General features: G+C 46.8%; 1 protein-coding gene across 2 annotated transcripts in view; it reads left to right on the top strand.

The window, feature by feature from the left end:
* Window positions 1–7167, top strand: part of MEIS1 (Meis homeobox 1) — a 106955-nt gene extending 99788 nt beyond the window's left edge. The window contains exons 10-13 of one of the 2 annotated variants that reach the window (XM_005147450.4): window positions 1395–1453; window positions 2665–2754; window positions 3025–3120; window positions 5611–7167. In XM_005147450.4, coding sequence (XP_005147507.1) covers window positions 1395–1453; window positions 2665–2754; window positions 3025–3083 — 208 coding nt within the window. In that variant the 3' untranslated portion in view covers window positions 3084–3120; window positions 5611–7167. The remainder of the gene's footprint in view (window positions 1–1394; window positions 1454–2664; window positions 2755–3024; window positions 3121–5610) is intronic. The other variant, XM_005147447.3, reaches the window with a different exon arrangement.
* Window positions 7168–19115: the final 11948 nt, after the last annotated feature.

The following is a 19115-nucleotide window of genomic DNA, read 5'->3' as shown; positions in this document are numbered from 1 at the left end:
CTCCCCTCTGGTTTTGGGGAGTGGGTGTGCAGAGCTGATTCTCGCAGGAAGGTCCTATTTAGGCTTTATCTCTGCAGCAGGAGAACTCCTGCTAAGCCACTCCAAGCAAAGGCAACAAAAACAAGCAGCAAGCAGTCCTTTGTGGACTTTCCTATTGCATTCTGAAAGTGTTGTGTCATTGTACCCAGGCTCACGCTTCTTCTTTTACTAGTAGATATCGTGGCATACACTTTTTTTATTATTCCTGTTCTCTCTTGCAAAGAACATAAAGTCTGGTTATGAGGCTTTGCTGTGATTAAATCTCAGCCAAGATTTTTTCCAAATGGGTTTTAACTGAGCTTTCTGATGAGCAAGACCACAAGAGAAGTTCTTCTAATGCTCTTCAGGCAGGTTCCCAGCCATGGTTTTGAGCCTCCTGATTTCAGTGCCATGAGGACTGCCCGCAGAGGAGACCGAGGCAGTTGTGATCCTCCTCCTTCTCCTGTTTTGCTCCAAAGTATTTTGAATATTCCTTTCCCAAATAAGCATTGCAAGACTCACTGAGGCAGAGAGCTACAAAAGTACAAGGAGTATGGTTACAGATGACTATTTTTAAAAAATGAATGTACCTTTTTTTTTTCATTTCCAAAGATCTGCTTTTCATTGTTCAGGGGGAATTTTCAGTAGTCCAGTAATTACAGTTTAACAAGATGTTTGCTGTAAATGGTCAGGCCTAGCTGGAGAAAACAGGATTATAAATTCAATTACTGTAAAGCTATGACCTCGCCTTGACCCCTCAGACTTTGCATAAAGGGGTGGGGGGGGGGGGGAGAAAAGCCCACCAAGAAATGGCTAGGAGGAATGCAGGGCTCTGAAGTCCCCAGCAGCGTGAGTTAGCAGTGATAAAACTCCAGACATTCTCTCATTTGATGGGCTTCTGCCATCACAGTTCATTATCTTAATAGTGGGCATTAAAAGGGAATTAGGTTTGGGATAGGTAGGGGCAGGTTTTGATAAAAAAAAAAGAAAGAATGGAAAAAGAAGTCAGAGAACGTAAGGCAGAAATGGCACTAATGAGGGGGAGGTAGCAGATGCCCTCACAAATATCTCGCAGGCTTCACCTGTTTGTTTTTTTCCTGTGCCCCATTCTGAAACAAGAAGAGCGTTGCTGGTATTGTTTCCTGAAAACTCAGCTAATTCCCTCATGAAAAGATGAAATGGAAGTGTCTGACTGTGGTAGAAAGCAGGCAAACATAAATCAGCTTGGAAACCCCAAGCTCGTGCTCTCAGAGGTCATCAGGGTTAGAGGTTTTTCAGTATTTGCATCCCTTTGCAGCCTGACAGAGTGGGGCAAGAGGGCTTGGGGATGGGTAAAAGTCATCCCTTTCCTAACTGTTTGCTTTCTTTTCTTGCAGGTTTATTAATGCTAGAAGAAGAATAGTTCAGCCCATGATAGACCAGTCCAATCGAGCAGGTAAGTCTCCAATAGTAGCTGTATTCAAGTCATGCAGGCAAAAAACATGCTCAAGCCATTCACCACGAGGTCCATTATCTGGTAAATAAATGAGAAATGGATGCTGGGAGTGATTGATAATTAAAATGCAACTAGCTTTTCTTTCATTACAACCCTAATAATTTTGACATGATTAAAACATTTGGGGAAGAAAATTGAAAATTCAGAAAAAGAAACTAAAATGATCCACTCCATGACTGGACTTCCCATACACATACAAGTAGTTGTTTTGAGTTTTCCTTCCCAGCTCTTTCTGCTCCTATGACCACTCCCTGGTGCATGGCTTGGTGTGGAATTGCTGTAAACTTTATTACCTGTCAAAAGGGCAAAGGGGTCAGAATCGCTTGTGGGACTCAGTAAAGTTCAAAGACATTCAATGAGGTAGAGCTTTATGTGCTTTAATAACCCAAGGCAGCTTACTTCTGAAGCCAGCTTTTAATGTACAGTTAAAACCTCGAGTTCAGGTAGTGTACTTGTATAGGATCCTTTTGTCCCTTGTCTCTTCTTCTTAGTAGCTGTCTTTGGGGATTGATGAGTATTTGGCATTTACTTTGGGGGAATTTCTTTTTATTTTTGTAAAAAATCTTAAGTTGTCACATGCCTGTTCTGTCTGGGGTCTTGGCTCGCAGCTCTGTGTGGGTATTTACCATTGAGGAATAGCCAGTTACTCCCAGTTGGTTTTGCTTTCCCAAGTCTCACTGCCAGACTATCCAAATCCATCGTTGTCCTAGATGCCTTTGGGACACAATTCCTCTTTGAGTACATTCGATTATTTTGTCATTAGAGGTAAATATCTGGCATGAATGTGTTCAGGTCCTGCTCTTAGAAAGGCACACGGGCGTAATTTAACACACGGCAATTTCAGTGTGACTATTCCAGCCATAAAATCCAGCTCCTATACAGGTCTTTGCATTGACGTCAGCAGTGGCAGCAGCTGGAGCTGGGGCTCCTCGTGTCTCGAGACTTCGGATCGCTAACTTGCAGTAGGAAATTAAGCCAAAACCAAGCGTGTTAGCTCAGCCTCTCAAATTGAACAGAAGATGGTTTTCGCTCTTTTTAGAGGCAGTATTGGTAGCTGTCTCACAGAGTTCATAGATAAGTGGGTTGTGTCATGACACCAAGAGGTGACCCTTTTGGCTGTTGCTAAAAAGCAATGTTCTCCACTTTTCCAGTAAGTCAAGGCACACCCTATAACCCCGACGGGCAGCCGATGGGAGGTTTTGTGATGGACGGCCAGCAGCACATGGGCATCCGAGCACCAGGTAAGCCCTCGGGTTAGCATCACCCACCGATGGGTGATCTCAGTCATGCCACCACAGGTAACCACACTTCCACCCTTCACCGTCGTCTCAGCTGTCTGCCTTGCCTTGCCTGTCTTCTGCCTGCTTTCAACCACTGAGGGAAACCAGGCATCTTCTCGCTCGAGGGGTCCTGGACTCTCTGCCATGCTGTGTTTTGGAAAGGGGCTTTTGGCACTATCTGTTGACTTTGCTCATTCTCTGGCATCTTCTTGGATTTTTATCTCCTTCTAGGACCTATGAGTGGAATGGGCATGAATATGGGCATGGAGGGGCAGTGGCACTACATGTAACCTTCACCTAGGTAACCAATGGCAAAGCCAGGGGGAAGTAAGTACAAACGGGGTCTTTGTTCTCACTTTGTCCGAGGGATATTTGTCTCCTTACATTTCCCTATGTTCTCCCTGCCCATAGCCTCATGCTTTTTCCTTCCTTTCCATCCATCCTATGCCTGGGCTCCTTTGGGTTTCTGTCCCTCTGGTTCAGCTCAAGCTTTCCAAGCTCCCAAACCCCCTGTGCGCGCGCGCGCTGTACACTGACGCCGCCGTACATTGACGCCGCCATACATTGATGCTATTATCCATCCCTGAGCACATGACAAAACAAGAAGCAGCCAGGGAGGTGGGGGAGCCCGTCGTCTTGGCAACAGACTGATTTGCAAAATGTAAGCGGTCTGCAGCAGCGCAGGGAGAGGAAAGAGCATGTCCCCAAAGTGTCATAAATCTGTCTAACCGCAGTTGATGCATGAGTTACATTTCTCCTGCTAACCTGCAAGACACCAAAAAAGCCAAACAGAGAGTTCTCATAGGTGAAAAAAAAAATAAGCTGTGGCTTCACTTAGTTGCGTTTTGGAAGGCGATGAACCAAACTTTGATTTTTTTTTTCTTAATTTTTTTCCCCCCAAGTTTATTTCTCTTTGTCTGTCCGTCATAATGGGATTACGTGTGGCAAAGGAAAAAGAGAGAATACAAAATAGAGGTGTGCGCAGCAGGCTATGGAGCTTAGCCCAGGCTAATTGACTATATCCAAATTAAGTATGCCATCACTTGCAGTGTGACAAATGGATTTGACTTATTCAGTATACAAAAATAGAGATCATTAATGCAATCTTCAGTGGCAGGCCTTGCGAAGAAAGCCTAGAAAAACTGCCCCAGTTTCCCCCACCCTTTTGTCTTTTTATAAGGGAAAATACATTATACACCTTTTTTTTCTTTCTTTTTTTTTATTTAAAGAGCAAAGCAGTTTGAAACACTGAGGCACCAGTACCGTGTTTAAATGGTGCCTGATACTGTTTCTTTCGCTCTCTTTCTAGAGTTACAGGCAGTTATTTTGGCATCTTTGTTGTACCCCCAGCCAATATTAATGCAGGGTTTGAAGTTACCCAGGCCAAGTGTATTTCATAGTCGTCTTCTCTGGGTGCAAGTCAAAACTAAGTTTTAACAATTAGCTGTGAAAACATTCCTCTGAGCTTGGGAATGCAACAGCCTTATTACCTCATCATGGAAATTTCTAGCTTAGCTAATTTAAATATTGTTTCTTAGTTTCTGGGTCAATTAAATTTAAATGATGTATTTTATGCTTCGTGACCAATTAAATTAATAGGTTATTACAAAAAATATTATCATCTTTTTTGATTAAAGAGCTGTGAGTACAGTATATTTTATAAGCAATTTTCATTAGTTCAAAACTGTTCCTTTAGGCTAGATTAAGCAGCTATTCATTGCTAGAGTCTTGAGACCTGATTCCAAGGTGTTCAGCGCATTCACAGCGCGCTCTTACTTAGAACTAAAGCCAATTGAACCTACTTAGCAATAGCGTATGCCTTTCACCCTTGATGATTATGGAGCTTATAGCTCTCCGAAACAATACACCTGTCAGTTCCCATCAGCTACAGCAATCCAAGCAGAAGGCAGAGGCCCACAGAAAGCAGGAGGTTTTATTGTTTTAGGTCCAATTTTTTTCTTATTGTTCTCCCAAACCCACTGCAAGGTTGACTGAGTTGCGTGTCTGATTTTTTTTCAGACAGAAGTGAGCAAATGGAAAGAATCAATTGATAACTGCTATTGATTATAGATATATTTTTAATGCATTTAAAAATACAAGTTTGATTTAACAATCATCCTTAGTAATCCTATCAATTTCGGCTTCATATGAGGCCTTTGTTCAGTGATGTATGTGCTTGCTGTATAGTGTCTGTTTGAATGGCACAAATACTTGGGACAGATTCCAAGTGATGGAGCTCAAGAGCTAAATAAATAACTGTTGATAAACCTCGACACTGATTTAACTCATCTCTCCTCCCAAGCCCCTCATTAACTACTACTGATTCCCTGCCTTGTATTCCCAGCACACTTTTACAAGTGGGGAGACGAAGGTGGGTAGCTGGAACAAGGCCATGGGGGATGGAGCCCACCTATGAGCCCTCACAAGGGCTTCCCCGGCTTGGTGCCACCACCCTGTGTGACATTAGTCGTCATCAGGCTGGCTCTGCCTTGGGCATGCTTCCAGATTGGAAATATCTCCGTCGCATACGTTCCTAACCATAAAAGCAGAAAGCGGTTTTATCTCCCAGAACTCTGTATTTGGAGGGGGGAGGATGTACTTGGGGGGATTTTATGACCTGAGAATCATTCCTGTTGCCGTTGTTGTGAGTCCATACATAGACTCCAATCCCACAAAGGCAGCTGCACTCACACATCCATGATTCCGCATCTCGCCTTGGTCTCGAGTTCAGCCTTCCTGTGCCCAAGCTGAGGAGCTTTGTGGCCCGATGTCCGTAACTGATCCCCAGCACTCACCACCACTTCTTTCTCTCCACAGGGCTGCAAAGTATGCCAGGGGACTATGTGTCTCGGGGTAGTCCAATGGGTATGAATATGGGACAGCCAAGCTATACCCCACCCCAGATGCCCCCTCATCCCGCTCAGCTGCGTCATGGCCCCCCCATGCATACCTACATTCCTGGACACCCTCACCACCCAGCGATGATGATGCATGGAGGACCACCCCACCCTGGAATGCCCATGTCAGCATCAAGCCCCACAATGCTTCATACCGGCGAGCCGGCAGTGAGCGGACAAGTGATGGACATTCATGCTCAGTAGCTTAAGGGAAATACACGTTGTCTGCAGCAACGGTAGATTTCAAACATTGTCTTTCTGCAATGACTATGGAGTTCTTGGCTTCAACTTTGGACCAAGGGACGTTCCGATTCTTCACAGGGACCCTGAAAAGCAGGAAAACACCAACCGAAGTCAACTTCTGGGGACATGCTAAATACCTATATAAGACATTAAGAGAACAAAGAGTGAAATATTGTAAAATGCTATTATACTGTTATCCATATTACGTTGTTTCTTATAGATTTTTTAAAAAAAATGTGAAATTTTTCCACACTATGTGTGTTGTTTCCATAGCTCTTCACTTCCTCCAGAAGCCTCCTTACATTGAAAAAGAAGCCTTACACTTATCCTGCAAATGACAGAAAGGGCTTATTTGCAGGATTTTTAGAGCATTAAAATAACTATGTCAGGCAGAAGAATCTTTCTTCTATCCTAGGATTTCAGCCATGCACACTCTCTCTCTCCCCCCTCTCTCCTCTCTCTCTTTCTTCCCTTTCTCTCCTTTTCTCCCTGTCTCTCTCCCTCTCTCTCTTTCTAGCCTGGGGCGTGAATTTGCATGTCTAATTCATTTACTCACCATATTTGAATTGGCCTGAACAGATGTAAATCGGGAAGGATGGGAAAAACTGCAGTCATCAACAATGATTAATCAGCTGTTGCAGGCAGTGTCTTAAGGAGACTGGTAGGAGGAAGCATGGAAACGGAAAGGCAGTGTATTTGAAGCCTAATTGTCACATCAGAGCATCCTTGTCCCCATGCAGCAACCACCACCTTGTACATCACTTCCTGTTTTATGCAGCTCGAAACATGGACTGAAGATTTATTTTTAATATGTTGACTTTCTTTCTGGGCAAGACATCGGTCATGTGTGCATTTTTTTTTCCCCATAGTCCCATCATGGAGCATTTATGTATACATTGTAAATAAATTTTGTGCAAAAAGGACTGGAAAAATGATCTGTATTATTGCAATTTTTTGTAAAAGTAGCAGTTTGGTATGAGTTGGCATGCATACAGATTTACTAAGTGGGATAAGCTAATTATACTTTTGTTGTGGTTAAACAAATGCTTGTTGATAGCCTTTTTCTATCAAGAAACCAAGGAGCTAATTATTATTAATAATAATCATTGCACACTGAGTCTTAGAGTTTCTGATTGAAACAGTTTGGATTGTATAATAACTCAAAGCCCAGTTGTAGTAGTTTGAGTGCAGTAATGAAATCTGAATCTAAAATAAAAACAAATTATTTTTTGTCATGGTGACTCCACTGCTTGCAAAATTTGTTTCCTGCCCCCCCTTCAGTATTTGTAGCCATTCCATCCCAAACTGGGATCCAAGCAGCTACAAAATTCAGCTAGCTCCAGAGGCATACCTCGCATTTGCTATTTAAATATTGGCTTCATGTTTAAAGAATGTAAAAGTAATGCTGTGCTCACAAGGAAACTTGCTTGGAACTTGCACTGTAAATAGTCAGGATGGGAACTGTTGCCTCTTCATAAATGTAATATTATAGGGAATTGGCGGACAGAAATTTGTAAATAGTATTACCCCCCACCCCAAATTGAGTTCTAACACACAGTCCAAATTCTTGGAGCCACTCACATACTACGTTTCTTTCTGGACCTGAACACATTAAGGAAGGAGGAAAATAAAACTTAGAAACCATTGCCTGGGCAATGCATATTTGTAAGTAAGTGGAATGACGTGGTGGTGCGAGGGGCTGCTGGACCTCTTGTGAGCGCAGGCTGGTGCAGGCCGTCCTCTCCTCATTAACCAATTTCCTCACACAGCTGTACTTTCTGCATCGCAGCCAGCGAGTTAAATAGCACCAAAGAGCCTGGGTCGGCTGCAAGACCTCTGAGTTTTCTTAAATAAAATCCCAGCTGCTAATAAATAAATAATAAATAAATAAATGTAAACAGACAAATAAATAAATAAACTCTCAGTTTCCTGGGAGTAGGAAAATTATGTAAATCTCTTAAAGCAAAATCATGCAACAGCTCCCCTGCACCCCTTCCAAACCTGCTGCTCCCCCCCGTCCTTTGTCGGGGGGTGCTCCGGGGGCACCCTCTTGCCCACCCTGCTTGTCCTCCTGAGGTGGAGGGCTGGAGCTGGATGGGGCTAAGTCAGAGGTACAGGCAGGGCTGGCAGCAGGCAGCACAAATTTGAATGAAGCAAGCCACCAAAGTGGGGTCCTCTCCCCCTGCAGCTTGGGTCTCCTCCCCTTCCTTTTTTTTTCCTTTTTTTCCTGAGTTTTCTTTTTTTTTCCCCCTTTTTCCCATTTTTAAAGGGCCGCTCTACCTCCAAAAAGGCTGCACATCCCCACTCCCGCTTTGTGAGCCTGGAATAATGACACTTTTCTGCCAAAATGTGAATGAACGGGGCTTGCTTTTGGCTTTTTTTTTTGTTTTTCTTTTTTCTCCTCTTTTCCTTTTTTTTTTTTTTTGGTTGCTGTTGTGTTTAGTTTTGGGGGTTTTTTTTACGTTTCTTGAAAGACAAAAACAAACCGCCCTCTTGCATGTGAGGGCACACGCGTCCCTTCCTCCTCGCAACCGCGGAGAAGTGGGGCACAGACCTTCCTCCATGGGACTTTTTTTATGGGGGGAAGACAAAACACCCACATTTCAAATTGAGCCCACTATTATATCCCAAGACATTTAATCAGCTGTAATTATAACACATTCAAAATGAAGAATATGCCTTGACAGTATTTTTATTGTTATTGTTCATCGCATGATGTTAGACAGCTTCAGAGGCACAGGAAAGAGAAGTAAACGGGTTACAAATAGGGAATTATCCCTCGTTTAGCATTAAAATTCATTTAGATAAAATTGCCACAAACATTTAAATGGGGAGATTAGTTCCCCCTCACGCCTTATTGCACTCTCTCAATGGCTCCGTTAAGAACATTTTACACGTTGGAAATTCCGCCTTTTCGGGCCGCTCGCTGTTTCCTAGCTACCTCCTTTCACCGCACCGGGGGAGGCCGCCGGGGGGGGGGGGGGGGGGGTGGCTGGGGGTGGGGGTCGGGAAAGGCTGCCCTGCTGCGCCTCAGCGCCCCGGAGCCTGGGAGTGCGCGCCCCGCGGGAGTGCGCGCCTCGCTGCGCGGCGCTGCGCGGAGGGCGGCGGAGTTTGGGAGCAGACGCGGATGTGTGTGGGGGGCTCGCTGACTCGCTGTCCTGCCGCTGCCCGCCGCGGAGGAGCAGGAGGAGGAGGAAGAGGAGGAGGAGGAGGAAAGCCGGCTTCGACTGCCATCTCTTGGGGGCTCTGGAGAGTGCCGCGGGGGGTGAGGGGGTGTTGGGGGTTCCTCGGTCGCCCGCGCAGCGCCGCGGACATTGCGCGCCGCAGGCCCAAAGTTTGTGCGACCGCAGGAGGGGCTTCAGTTTTCCCCCCGCTCCCCCCCCCCCCTTTTTTTTCTTTATTTTAACAGTCCTAATTTTTCCCATCTCCCTTTTTTTTTGTGCTCCCCCCCACCCTCGCCCCCCACCGCTCAGCACAGCTTCCCGCGGAGGGGCGTGCGCACAGTGCCGCGCAAGGCGAGTGCAAAGCTTTACCCCCTCCTCACAGGGGTGGGGACGAAGGGACGGGGAGGCAGACCCGTTAGCGCGGTATTTGCGCGCATGGCTGCGAGGGGCCTGCCTTGCCCTGGAGTGGATCCCGGCACCCCAAAAGGGTTGGGGTTTTTAGGGGGAGCATCAAGCAGGCGGGCAGAGAGGCTGATGACGGGGGTGCCTGCCCTACCGGCCCGGCCGTGCCTACTGCGGCCACAGGTACTTTTGGTCTCAGAAGCGGCACTTTTCGGACACGCGGGGAATATTCCTACCCTTTACTCTGTTGCGCGGAAAGTCCCAGCGCTCCGCGCGTCCTGAGCCCGCGTGGAAAACTGTGTTTACCCTCTCCTCTGACCTTGTTGTGCCGCCCAGGATGATAACACATATATATATTATATATACATGAGAGCAAAGCTGCGCTCCCCGAGCGGCGGGCACAGGCGGCAGACCCTGGGCGCAGGCCGAGCCGGGCCGGTCGGTGCGGTTTGCAGGGCGAGTCGCGGTAGTGATGGTGCGGGGACCCCCCCTGCTGCCTCCGAGGTGCTGCCTGGAGGTGGCTGCTCAGCTCCGGGCCGGGCTGCCGCTTTGTGTGTGACAGCCAGCAAACCTTCGCCGTCTCTTTAATGCGTGTGGAAATAACCGCATGCCTGTGTGGCAGCTGCTTCTAAAGCCCCAAGTAACTCTTTTGGAAGAGCAGGGGGAAAAGAGTGAAAGGCAAAAGAAAGACTGTTCATTTTTTTTCCTTTGGTGCCATTTTGGATGTCATCTGTTACCTTGGTGACTGTGCTCAGCCCCCAAAGCCCCTGGATTGTTAGGGAAAAAAAAAAAAAGGAAAAAAAAAAGCATGCTATTTCTGCACCGTCATTTATCACTGTCACCGCATAATGATTCCCCTCGCAGCTCCTTATTGATGTTTGTAATTGCATTATCTCATAAAGGGAGGGGGTGGCGGGCCGGGATGATCAATGGAGCCGCGCCGTGCATGCCGGGGTCAGGGGCTGCGGGAGGCGGCGGCCCCCCCGGAACCCCCCCACCCCGACCCACCAGGGCCCCGCTCCCCGCCTGGCAGACAACAAGTCCCGGGTAGCGCCCGGAGCGCGGCCCCAGCAGCCGGCGTGCGGGGCAAGGGCACCCCCGGGCGGGCCTGTCCTTGTGGGACACCCCATCTGGGGAGGGGATGAAAAAGAGAATTAAAAATTCAAATGGGTTTAATATTATTTGGGTGGGAAAAAACACTTGGTACATCAATGCCCCTAGTCCCCCCCTCCCCCCCTCCATCCCGAAGCTTTTAGCCGGGTACCTGCCCGGAGGGGCAGGCTGGAGGGCTGCTTTGGGGGCTCCGCAGGGCCCCTTCCTTGTCGTGGAGGATGCGCGGGGCCCGGCTGCGGCTGCCCCTCATAGGGCCCGACGGAGGGAGAGCTTCGGGGGAACGTGGCGGGAGCCCCGGAAGGGGGTGACGGGGTGACGGGGAGGAGGAGAAGGGCGCAGGAACGCGGCTCGTTCCCTTCATTTAGATGTTTTTTACCAGCTTATTTTCACCGCAGCGAAGAGACGCCGAGAGCTCTGATGCGAGGGCAGCGCAGCTGAAACCCCCCGAACCTGAGCAGCCAGCGGAGCTCTTTCCCCCTCTCCTTTCTCTCTCCCCAGATCTATAAAGATTACCAACGAAGTAAAGATTAACTCCTTCCCCCGCTCCTCGCCTCACAAAATGAACTCCATCTGCTGCGTCCAAAAAGTTAAAAGAATTATTTTCCAGCCGCTTTCCCAGAGGATAAGCTGGTGCACCCCTAAACCCGGGACTTGGGGGAATCAAAGTCGAGCCTATGTGAGCCAGGGCAAGGAGATGCTGAGGTTGGCACAGCCATCCCAGGCAGCCCCAATGCTTCCCTCCCTTTAACGCGCAGCTCTAAACCGAGGGCAGAGAGCAAATCCTCTCCAGCTCGTCCTTCCCGCATTGACCATCTCTCTCCCCAGGTTTCCCCCCCCCCCCCCCCCATCCTTCCTTTGGATATTTAGCAACGCTTTAGTTTGGAAGCAATACACTTACAGCCTAAGTGATATTGCTCTTTTCCCTATATATATGTGTGTGTATACATATATTTTATCTTTCTATATTTCCTCCAGGAATGAGGGTTGGCGCTACCGTTAGCCTTGTAAAGAAACGCCTCTCGTCTGCTTTTACATAAACATCCACGTTTCCAAATAAACTTTATAAGGATTTCAATTGGAAAGTAAAGCAGTCGGCACTGCGAAGCAATGGGGCGAAGACACTGCACTTGAAATTTCAAATGTGAACTAATCCAACTTAGCTATTTTTTCCCCTTTTCTGGTCTGATAGTTTGCAATCTGGAGTTCCATACTTAAAAAAAAATACATTTAGTGCCATAGCCCACGGTTAAAATAGTGAAAAATTAGTCTCGTTTCAGAAATTATTTATTTATAGAACGAACATGATTAAAACATAAAAAACACACAAACTGCAGCTGCAACAAAAAAACCCCACCGTGATTTACGATTATTAAATCTTTGATTGCCATGTTAATGTTTCTTTTTCTACCTTTCATTTGCATTTTAATCTATCGAATCTTTACAATTTTGCTGCCTCCTACTCGAATGATTGATTACACATCTGAAAGAGAAAAAAAATACTAAGCTTTCTAGGCGAGCTTCTATTTTTCCTCCCCCCCTTCCCTTTGCTGGTTAGCTTTCTGAAACCTTCCTCAACAATGTTAATGCAAGCAGGACAAATTAATTATGCTCTTTTAAATGTCAAAGGTATAAATAAAAATGCCCTCCCTCTTTCCCTCTCCTTTACCCCTCTCCCCAAATGGGAATATTTTTCCAAACCGCTTGTTTTAAAGGCAAGAAGGAATCACCCTGGTAAAATACAATTAAAAGAAACATACGCGCAGCATCCTGGCTGTAAATAAATATTACTGCGTGGACATTCACCTATGGAATAGGGAAAAATAAAAGCCCAGAGAAGCAAGCAGCCGAGGTGAGGGCTCCCCGGCGCAGCGGCAGCGCTGTCCTTCGCTACTGAGCCTCAGCTTTGGGGCAGTTTCTTCTCCTCCTCCAAAAAAAAGGGGGGGGTGTTCAGGACGCAGCCCCCGAGAAGAACACCCCCGTGGGTTCCCCCTTTCCTCGCACCCCAGGGGCCGGAATGAGGGGTAGAAAGCCGAGGGGAGATATATTAGCGGGTGCGTGTGTGTGTAATCCTCAAAAGGGGTTGAGTCCCACCTGCGGGATGCCTCCCACTGGGCTATGGGTGCTCAGGCTGGGGTGTCCATGGGGGATCACCAACCTGGGGGGTGCCTAAGGGGAAGAACCACCCGGGGGATGCCCACAGGGGGACCCTGAGCTGGGGTTTGCTCATAAAGGTGTAGCCATCGGGGGATGCCCACAGAGGGACACCCGGCTCTGGGGTGCCGACCCAGGGCACTGGGCTGAAGACAGCCCGCGGGCAGTGCTGGCACCTGCGGGGCCAAGGGGCAGCCTTTTGGGAGGAATCAGTGCGAAAAGGGGACAGGAGCGGCCAGGGCCGGCAGGGTGGAGACAATTGCTCTGAGGCTCCGCACCTGCGGAGGGGGAGCGACCCGTGCGGGCCGGCGGGCAGACAGGGAAGATTTAGAGGTGAAGAGATGGCAGATTGTTAAGAAAGTAATAGTAAGGTGTCCCATATACTACAGTTTTATTGTGGGGTAGTAACTACTAGATTTATTTATTGCCGAGGCTATATAATAAAGATAATGACCGCAAACTCAAGATAAATGCTTACGCCCATAGCTGGTCAATTCTTTTTTATTTAGGAGAGTGATCCGGAGAGGTGAAAGTCATCTTCTCCCGACCACAAATATCAGTCTAGGTTTCCACCAGGTTATAAACATGACATGCAAAAAGAGGAGCTGCTGCCGGGCGCGCAGGGTTTGAGGTCGGGATGCGTGTGTGCCCCCTCTTTCTGCTGTCTCCCTGCCTATAGCACCCTCAAAGGGGGAACACCGAGATGAAAAAACGGGGGGAAGAGCCCCTTGTGAAAATAAATGGTAAAGCCCCCCTCCCCCCCCCCCCCCTCCAAGCCCTTGTTGAAATGCCCCTTGTGAGGGGAAACACCGAGGAGCTGCCGCGCACCCGCTGCCACCCATCGTCCCTACTCAGGGCGATCGTGTGTCAGCTTCACAACAAGAGCTTTGATCCCTGTACGGCCGGGAATAAAAACACCTGACAGCGAGCTGCGACGCGGGAAAGAGGGGAAAAATAAAGAGAAAGAAGGCAAAAAAATAAAAGAGAGGGCGAACAGAGCCATACAATTTCGTGGTTTGTGCGCAGGGTGAAATTATAAGGTTGAAAAGTGAGAACAATCCTCCTCAATCTTTCCCAGCATCAGCGCAGCTCTCAGCCTTAACCAGAATCCCTCTTCCCAGCCGAACGTGAGTTACGATTTCCCCAGCCGCTCTTCCCGTAAGAACGGCATCTCCCAGGGAGCTCCCTGCTACGCCAGCACCGGCCCTCCAGTGTCTCCCCCAGGGCCCGCTCCGCTGCTGCGCCTGCCCCTGCGCGCCGCGCAAGCACCGAGCAGCGCCGCGCCTTCTCCTCCCGGCACCGCCACTTGTCTGCCACACTTCAAAGGGTGATAACCTAATTGCTTCCAGAGTTTAAAAGTAATTAAGCTATATTAAAGGAACTTAAATAAAACCGGTTTGCCGCGCACGGGCTCCCCTTCTCCTTCGGAGGGTAAAGAGGAGCCTCATTTCTCGACAAACTGCATTAAAAATCATTCATTGATATAACGTAGGCGAAAAATGTAAACAGATTTCGTTTTTGAAAGGGTATGGGTAAAGTGGTGGTAATTATGTATAATTAATGCTGAAGGGAAAATGAACATATAATAGGTTCCAAAGATTAAACCATCTGTAACTATCAGGGGAACTTTTAAAGTTTTTCTTTTTCTTTTTCTTTTTTTTCTTTTTAAATACATCTAGTTCCTTTCGCTAAGGATTTTTAGATGTAAAAGTTCAAGCTAACGTTTGCTTCTCTGAAGAATTCTGAGTTGAGAAACAAATCCCTAAAATGTTTCAGCAATTCTCAATCTCCAACTTTGAAGATCATCCAGTATAAAAATAAATTGAATGGTAATTTTAACTGTTATTAATGTTTGCAGCACTTAATTTAGTTAGGTGCTGGCTTTCCATTTTTTGATTACACCATAAGGAAGTTATTTTACTAAGAAATGTGAAGATAAAGTATAGGCATTCCCACACATTCTTTATATTTTTTTCTGGCATGTATTTATTATAGTCTACTCAATCTATTTCAATTTCTAGGTAATGCATAATCACTAGAGCCAGTTTTTCCCCCCCAGCAGCATGTTTGCGAGGGTAGTACCAGACTGTGAAGATCTAAGTCCCACTTATCTGTATGTGACATTCAATGCTAGCCACTATAAATTTAAATGTATTTTTCCTACTGTCTCAGATTGAGTTCACAAAGTAAACCCCGTGTGTTCAACACTTGCAAAGGTAGGAGTGGATCTAGCTTTAGCAACACTAATAGATGTTGAGATGTTGTGTGAGCTGTAACTTCTGTCAGAGACTGTGCTTTTTCTGTAACAGTAATTCCTAAGGTGTGAAGGTAGATTTGTTAAACCTCATGTGTCAGTGGACCTGTCACTTGAACGGTGGTTTGCAGGGCTAGCGTGTAGAGAAAATAAATGTATTTGCATAGAAAGGAAAATAAAATTTAGCAGAAGTGAAGGCTTAAACTGCTTTGTTAACTCTTGCATCCACTTGAGAGGGTAGAAATAAATTTGCCCCTCTCAATCCTTAACTTCAGGTCTGGTTCTGCTGCAGTCCCTGCTGTTTGGGTTTGTGGGGGATGTTTTTCTTCTCCAGGAGGGAACGATAGATACCTCTTATGGGGAATTCACCAGCTGGCAGTTCAAGACAAGGTTTAGGTTGTCACTCCCACTCTCCAATTACTGTGTCTAGCTTGGAGAAGCAAATCTGTAAGCAACAGGAGTGCTTTTTGAAATCCACCATACTGCAGAGGTTTATATACAGATTAACCCTTCAAAGTACTTCCTAGCCCTGCTCTTTAATGCAGAGGCCAAACAGCTGAGTTTCAGCTTGGCATTTCTGGCAAACCCAGCTGAAGATGCTGAAGACCCTCAAGTAATAAAGGGGTTTGCTCTTCGGGGGCTAATCTAGTTTAACTCCTGGAGCAGTTTTTGTGCTGCTCTCTCCTCAGTCTACCTGGAGAAGGATGAGCTGACAGCAGATCCCAACCCAGTGACTCACTCAATAACTTTTCCTGAACGACATCCATGTTACTCAGAGATCAAAGTGAGTTCTTGGGCAAACGTACATATGGGAAGGGGGTGGAGGAGAACAAGGCTCCGATGGAGATTGCAATCGCAGAAGCTTACTTTTGGGGGATGAAAGTGATTGTAAGGCCCAGATTGAGTCATGTATTCATAGAAGCTATAGTGTCTTTTAGAGCTGTAAAATCAGTTTGCTACTGAAGTGCTCAGCTGTTTGCCCAAGGAAGTTGTGAATTCTCCATCCCTGGTGATGTTCAAAGTCAGGTTGGAAGGAGCCTTGAGTGACATGGTTTAGTGTGAGGTGTCACCCCCCATGGTAGGGACGTTGGAACCGGATGACCTTAAGGTCCTTTCCAACCCTAACTATTCTATGATTCTGTGATTCTATGATTCTATGCTGATGGCACAAGGGCAGCATGTGCAGACAGGTGCAGTGATCCCTGCCTGGCACTGACCAGCATCTAGCACTGGTGGATTTAGCCTGCTCTTCGTTCCTGATATCTCACACGTCAGAAATATAAACTTCAGCCAGAGGCTTTTTCCCAAGCTTAGGAAGCTCCCTGCAAAGACTCCTGTGCTCAAATAACCCCTTCCTCCCCCATCCCTCACTGGTGTCCTACATGGATATAAAGGACAAAACCCCCTGCAGTTTGTCACTGTTTTTTATCAGAGTAAATTAACAGCGTACTTCCCTTTTTAATGTCTTTTGATGTGCTAATCATCACTCAGACCCATGCAGCCACCTTAGTCTTGCAGGGTACCTATTGCATCCAAACACAAGTCTAACCAAAAGTCAATGGGATTTTGGCTTCCAATGGCACCTTGGGATGATGCAGAGTCAGGGGTGGGCAATCAGATAGAATTGACTGACCCCTGGAAGGACAAACTGCCTTGGAGTGCCTCAGTTTCTCCACTGACGGAAGATGCTTGGTGGCTTTCTTTCCTGTCCCCTGAGCTGTTGAGGTGAATTGCTGCCCAGAGTTCGAGTTGCCACCTCTGGCTGTTGGGACCATCAAGTTGGTGATGAAAAAGTGGGCCTAGTTTCTTCTAAAATGCTGCAATCACAGTTCCTCTGAGAGGGATTTCCACCTCCCTTCCAAGTCCCATGGGATAGCCTATATACACCTATATTTCCATGGGTATCTTTCTTTTTGTGGTGCATAGCAGTGAGGCTGGCACACCCAACATAGGAGTTGCCATGATACCAACCCAGACCTCAGCAGAAAAGGAAATCATCACCTAAAATCTCATTTCTGGCTGGATTGTGCTTTCTTTTTTTGCCTTATCTTAAAGTCCCTCTGCCCAGAGCAGAATTAACAACAGGCCTTGTTAATGAAGGGATCAGTAACATATTCCCTGATGGCATTAAAACCTCCTACCTGGCAAATTAGTCCTCCCTCTAACCTCCTTCTCTTACAAAATGTTTTCTTTATTGGAACTTGTTAGTGGTTTGTTACTTGCACTGATGCTCTTTGGCAGTAATTAGGGAGATGCTGAGGGAGTAGAGCCTTGGTTTGGACCCAGATCTAATTTTCTGCTGAGTTTGAGGAGTTGCTTGGCCACTGTATCAGAGCCAGGACTTACTTGCATTTGAACAGGACAATCTTGAAAGGCAGTGAGTGCCTGTTGTGGGATTTCTGCTAAAATGCGACCAGGTCTTCTCCTGAAATCAGTGTTCCCATTCATACCAGAAAGGGGTACAAGCCAAAATTGAAAGGTAAGATGTCTGCTCCATTTAGCATCTGTTCTTGCACCTCTGTTGAACCTGGCAGCTGTGGCTTGAGAGGGGATGATCTCTCCTTTTAGTGCCACCATGCACATCTGATGGAGGATACTATCCCATGGCAGCTGGAAGATGTAAGGGATTTCCTCTCCTTAGCTGGCCATTATCACATCACCAGCTCAGCTTCGGGATTGTGGATGAGAGTGACTAAGATGTGCAGTTAAGCTCTCCTTATGATAAGAGAACCTAATTTTTCTATCACTGCCATGTCCACCCATGTTCATAGTGCTTTACCAAATCTTTCTGCCATGAGGAACCACATGGCTGGTGTTATGCATCCATTGATACAGGAAACACCAGGTGCTCAGTAAGAAGCGTGTTGTTTACACCAGGAAATAGCAGATAAGAATGGCTCATTTTGGAGCAGAGGAAAGTCCCTCCAGACCTATAGAGATGGCAGCTTGATGTCCTGCAACATGCTTTTTGCAGACAGACATTGTCCAAGCAAGTTGCTGGACATGGTGGGAACAGCCAAGGTGGGGATCTTTGTCCTGGGAAGGAAGAAGGAACCCTTTTAACCTCCCTGTTCCCAAGCCTGGCAGGGGCTGCAGTGCTGCGGTTCCCCTCCCAGCTTCCTTCCCCCTGCCCAGCCACAAGGCCTGGGGACTGGGTTGGAAGGACATCTTATCTTGTTTATATAATGTGAGTGCTGGAGGCAAAATGTTCTCACGCTGGGGGCATACCTCCTCTGTGAGAGGCACAGCAGTTACAACAGTTACAGCTCAGACTGGTCTCTTTGTTTTGGGGGGGGGTGGGTGTGCTCCATGGGAGAAAACTGGAACAGAATAAAACAGGTTAAACAGAGTTACAGCTCTTGAACACTTGACTATATAACCAGGAAGCCTATCTGTGCTGGAGCAGCTTGACAGCACTCTGCAGCTGGGGGCTTTTGCCTTCTTTTGAGAGAGGCACCATGTTTTTTCCTCAGCATGAGGGACAGGAAACTCTTGTAATGAAGAAACTGAGGATGGAGAGAGTGAGAAATAGCTCAAGCTTTTTATTTTTAGCAGGCCATTCTCAGCATCCAAGTGAGGAGACATGTAGTCAGCCAAAAGACCTTCTGTATTAAAGCAGAACAAGGTGCTTGGCCCTTGTCACCAGCCAAGCGATGTATCTGCTCACCTCTGACCAAACAGGACTAGACACAACCCCATCAGCACTAACGAAAGTCTCCCTCAGAAAAGCCCTGGCCAGGCAGGCGAGACGGAGGAACATGCCATAAAACCACCTCCTTGGCGGCATGGGCTGCAGCCTTGCAATGGATGTGACCCCAGTCTGCTTCAAATGGACTTTTTATGGCCTTACATCACAGCAGCCTGCCCCACTTGCCTCCCTCCTCTAAGCCACATTAGCCCCTAGGTAGGCAAATTGTGAGGGTAATAATCAATTACTGTTAGTGTATTTCTTGATTAAAACCACCATGGCTTATGCTTTATAAAATCTTAACTGCTTACTGATGCACAGTGATATATATATTTTTATGTATATATTATATATTTAGCTATATTTTAGTCCATCTAACCATGGGAATTCTCATTGCCTATTTAAATGTC

Source organism: Melopsittacus undulatus, chromosome 3, assembly GCF_012275295.1.
Source record: "Melopsittacus undulatus isolate bMelUnd1 chromosome 3, bMelUnd1.mat.Z, whole genome shotgun sequence".
Lineage (NCBI taxonomy): Eukaryota > Metazoa > Chordata > Aves > Psittaciformes > Psittaculidae > Melopsittacus > Melopsittacus undulatus.
This window is presented reverse-complemented; position numbering and strand designations above follow the sequence as displayed.